Here is a 5,000-nt window from a genome sequence, read left to right on the forward strand (position 1 = left end):
GTAGGCGCAGATGTTGTCTATGAAGGAGCAGTTCTTCAGCACGGCCTCCACTTTCCCCAGAGAGACGTATTCTCCAGCCTGCAGCTTCACCAGGTCCTTCTTACGGTCTGTCCACAACAACAACAACAACACCAACAGCTCAGTCACAACACTGTCCACATGGCAGGTTCAGTCACAACACTGTCAGGTTCAGTCACAACACTACTGTATATGTGTGCATGCTTACCAAATGTTCGCCCGTTTCACTGCAACACTACTATCACCGACATCTAAGAAGGGAGATCCCCCTTGAACGGCCCTTCTAATGTTTCTCTCCTCCACATTGCCTGTGGTGCATTTTTTCCTATTGCTGGGTTTTAGTGAGTTTTTTCCATACCTTCACGTGGGGTATGTCTGGGAGGGTTGCATTCATGGTGTTTTTGTTTTGTTCTTGATTCATTGTGATGTTTCTTCTTGACTTGTTTAAAGAAGACGTGTCCGGCCCCATGGGGACATTAACGTGTGTTGTCGGGCCTTAAAAAAGACGTGTCCGGCCCATGGGGACATTAACGTGTGTTGTCGGGCCTTAAAAAAGACGTGTCCGGCCCATGGGGACATTAACGTGTGTTGTCGGGCCTTAAAGAAGACGTGTCCGGCCCCATGGGGACATTAACGTGTGTTGTCGGGCCTTAAAGAAGACGTGTCCGGCCCATGGGGACATTAACGTGTGTTGTCGGGTCTTAAAGAAGACGTGTCCGGCCCCATGGGGACATTAACGTGTGTTGTCGGGCCTTAAAGAAGACGTGTCCGGCCCCATGGGGACATTAACGTGTGTTGTCGGGCCTTAAAGAAGACGTGTCCGGCCCATGGGGACATTAACGTGTGTTGTCGGGCCTTAAAGAAGACGTGTCCGGCCCCATGGGGACATTAACGTGTGTTGTCGGGCCTTAAAGAAGACGTGTCCGGCCCATGGGGACATTAACGTGTGTTGTCGGGCCTTACAGATACATTTGATTTGATTTGAAATTTGATACTGGACTTAACGTACAACTCCAGAGGTACTTTCATTTCATTTGACAGAACCTTGTACTTTTTACCCGCTACATTTCACGGGGAAAAATATTGTCTCTTAACTCGACTGAGTTCATCTGCACCCAGGCTACTTTTGAAAGAATACAAAACGAGCGATGATGAAAACGGAGCACTTTAAATGTCGAAGCCAACTGTTAAGGGGAAATTAGTTCAGCGCTAAGTGGATCAACAGCCACTTTAACAAGGAGGCTCGTGAAGGGAGCTGGACACTCCAAGCACCGCAATACAGGATGTTCACTCTCCAGATTTAATGCATTCAATATGAAATACTTTCCCTCCGTTTACTTGGAGTGGCGTTTTGAATGGAGGACTTTTACATTTACCAGAGTATTATTCTATCAGGGGATTTCTACTTTTACCTTTACTTGAGTAAAGTAATTGTGTAAAGTGATTGTGTACATCTTCCACCACTGACTATAAACAGTCAGATTATTATTATTATTTTTAAATCAAGTACAAATGTAAGTAAAATATTCTTGTATAATATTTCTTATATAATCAAGATGCTAATCAATGTACTTTGTGACGAGACATTGTTTGTACTGGGCTGGATTACTGCAATGCACTTTATATAGGGGTGAGTGGATCACTTTATATAGGGGTGAGTGGATCACTTTATATAGGGGTGAGTGGATCACTTTATATAGGGGCGAGTGGATCACTTTATATAGGGGTGAGTGGATCACTTTATATAGGGGTGAGTGGATCACTTTATATAGGGGTGAGTGGATCACTTTATATAGGGGCGAGTGGATCACTTTATATAGGGGCGAGTGGATCACTTTATATAGGGGTGAGTGGATCACTTTATATAGGGGTGAGTGGATCACTTTATATAGGGGTGAGTGGATCCTCAGTGGCTCGCCTTCAGATGGTGCAGAACGCCGCTGCACGTCTTAACTGGCACTCGTAAATATGACCACATCTCACCGATTTTATCCTCACTCCACTGGCTCCCAGTGCACTTTAGGATTCATTTTAAAATTCATTTATTTGCTTTTAAAGCTCTTCATGACCTTGCTCCACCCTACCTCTCTGAGCTGCTGCAGGTCTATACACCTTCTTATTGTCTTACTGTGTTGTTGTTGTATCGTTTTGTTACTGTGTCCTTTGCTTTTAAATGTTTTTTTAAGTACTCTGATCTATTTAAATGTGTATTGCTGCCTATGTTTACAAATTTTTTTCTCTTCTCTGTTTTGCTACTCTTGTTTTTTTTATCTATTTTTAGTGCAAAACACACCAAATGCAGAACGGGTTACACTCCCAGGGTCAGAATGGCTGTGCGGAGGGGGTCAGATCGAGACCGAGGAACGCAACGGTTGTGATTGGACGATCAAGAGAAAAGAGTTTGCTATAGGTCCATCTAGGGCTGGGCGATACGGCCTAAAAATAAAAATCTCCAATTTTTTCACACCACATCAGATTTAAATCGATTTTTTTCTCTTAAAAACTAGAAACGCCAAGGAAATCATTCAAATAAGCTTTGTTTTTATTTTACACCAAAAAAAATCAAACCAAGATGAATTTCCCTATTGGGATTGAAGTGCAAACCTAACTTTCACCAATCTTCACTTAATATTTTTTTTATATATATACGATACATAACTTTTTGTAAAATAAAAGGTGACTATAAAAATAAAAAAATAAAAGGATTTTTTTTTTTTTTTTTAATTTTTTAATCGTCCTAAATCATGAATTCTAATTAAATCGATGAATGGCCCCGGGCCTAGGTCCACCCCTCCCTGCCACTCCAGTCTCCTCACCGATGATCTTGAGGCAGCCGTCGGGGTGCACCTCGCCGATGTCTCCCGTGCAGAACCAGCGCTGACCGCTCTCGTCCACGAAGAAGTCCTCGCGGTTCTTGGCCTCGTTCTTGTAGTAGCCCATGGTGACGTTCGGCCCGCCAATCAGAATCTCTCCTCGGGGGTTGGGCTTGTCTGTACTGTAGTAACCTCCTTTAAAAGAACATAAGAGGGTGTATATATATATATTATATATACATAAACAATAGAGCTTCTGTCCATATGAAGCCAAGGTTTCAATCCATGACTTTGTCAGAACACGTTAAACCCTTTCACTACCACACTACAGAAGGTTAACCCTTTACTATCACACTACAGACGGTTAACCGTTATTCATCATTATCGGTCCAAAATCCCTCACCAGCCACACCCAGGATCACCCCCTCCACTCACGTCCATAACCTTGGCATCATCCTGGACTCCACCATTTCTTTCCTCCCCCATGTGAACCACATAACCAAATCGGCCTTCTACCACCTCCGGAACATTGCTCGTCTCCGCCCCTCCCTATCACTCTCCGCTGCTGAAACACCGGTTCATGCATTCATATCTTCAAGACTAGATTACTGCAACAGCATCCTCTACGGCTCACCAAACACTATCCTCAATAAACTGCAATATGTCCAAAACTCTGCTGCCCGCATGCTCACCTCCACCCGTCGCTCTGATCACATCACCCCTGTCCTCCACGACCACGGCTTCCAATCAAATACAGGATACAATTTAAAATACTACTCATCACATTCAAAGCCCTCAACAACCTTGCCCCTCCCTACCTGTCCGACCTCCTCCACCGTCACACGCCCACCCGTCGCCTTAGGTCTGCAGATGCCAACCTCCTAACACCTCCCACGACCAGGCTCCGGACCTGGGGCGACAGGGCCTTTGCTGCTGCTGCCCCCTCCCTCTGGAATGCCCTCCCCAGCCATATCCGTGATGCAAACACCCTGACATCTTTTAAATCAGCTCTCAAAACCCACCTTTTCAATCTTGCTTTTGACCTCTAATTCTGTCGGATTTATTTAATTTTGTCATGTATTATTTTTGTTCTGTTTTTTGTTTTGCCTTAGTTTTGTCTCTTCTACCCATGTAAAGCGTCTTTGAGCACCTGGAAAAGCGCTATATATAATAGATGTATTATTATTATTATTATTATTCCACTCACCCTCCTGCCAGTCCTTCAGGGTGATCTCTGAGCAGACTAGTGGAGCTCCGACCCGCCCCGTGCTGTAGTCTGACACTGAAACACAAACAAAACACCGGCGTTAAACTCAACTGGAAATAAAATATAATGCAGACTTTTTAGAGACGCATCGATTGCAATTTCTTTTTTTTATGGTTTCAAGTAGGGCTGCAGCACGATTCTTGCTAAAATGTGAATCACGATTTTTCTCTCTAAGAATTGAGATCAAGATTCTCTCACACGATTATTTTTTCAATAAAATCATTTATTGCACTCTTTAAACAGACAACATAACATAATCAAAGTGCTTGACTTAAACTTAAACATATATGAAAGTGCTTGACTTAAACTTAAGTCTCTTGTAAATACTGTATTGATAAGTATGGTATCATTAAACCACTACCGTCTTATGCACTTTAATTACTGGCCATACAGTACATGATATATATATATATATATAATGATGAACACTTCCCACAATGAATCGGTTCCACACAAAGTTGTAATTAAGTATTTATTGCAGCAAAAGGTACATAATATACTTCTCTATTTCACTTTGAATGCGCTTATAAGGCAAAGGAATGTGCGTAGGCAAATCAATAACGAATTCTCTGGTTACGCATGAGGTAATTATACAACCTGAATCTTAGGGAATTATATCTATGGTACACTAGTAATATAGCGGGAGATACTGGAAGGGTCCCCCCGGTTGTAAGCCAGCAAGGGTAGAGGATCTGTCGGTAATAGAGTCTGGGTCAACGATGATAAGGAGACTCCGAGTACGGGAGACGGTGCAATAAGATCTTGATCCACAGACGAATACAGCTGTTCTCCGTAGCCTGTAGCTCCACAGTGAAGAAAGCTAGCCTGCCTCAGGCTTCTGAGGGGCAGACTCGACGTGGCTCCTCACAGGGTAAATCCCACACACGTGTGGGCGTCGGCGA

At 43.3% G+C, this 5,000-nt stretch overlaps 1 protein-coding gene across 1 annotated transcript; it reads right to left on the minus strand.

Moving 5' to 3' along the window:
- Window positions 1–6: 6 nt before the first annotated feature.
- Window positions 7–4,113, minus strand: LOC311248481 (long-chain-fatty-acid--CoA ligase 4-like; the record flags this gene model as incomplete). Its single annotated transcript, XM_084339355.1, has 3 exons — window positions 7–107; window positions 2,835–3,026; window positions 4,039–4,113. Coding segments are annotated over 3 exons (368 nt in total), but the record flags the coding sequence as incomplete, so codon positions are not given.
- Between the last annotated feature and the right edge of the window lie 887 nt (window positions 4,114–5,000).

This window comes from Notolepis coatsorum, assembly GCF_963971535.1.
Source record: "Notolepis coatsorum genome assembly, contig: SCAFFOLD_5079, whole genome shotgun sequence".
NCBI classification, from domain to species: Eukaryota; Metazoa; Chordata; class Actinopteri; order Aulopiformes; family Paralepididae; genus Notolepis; species Notolepis coatsorum.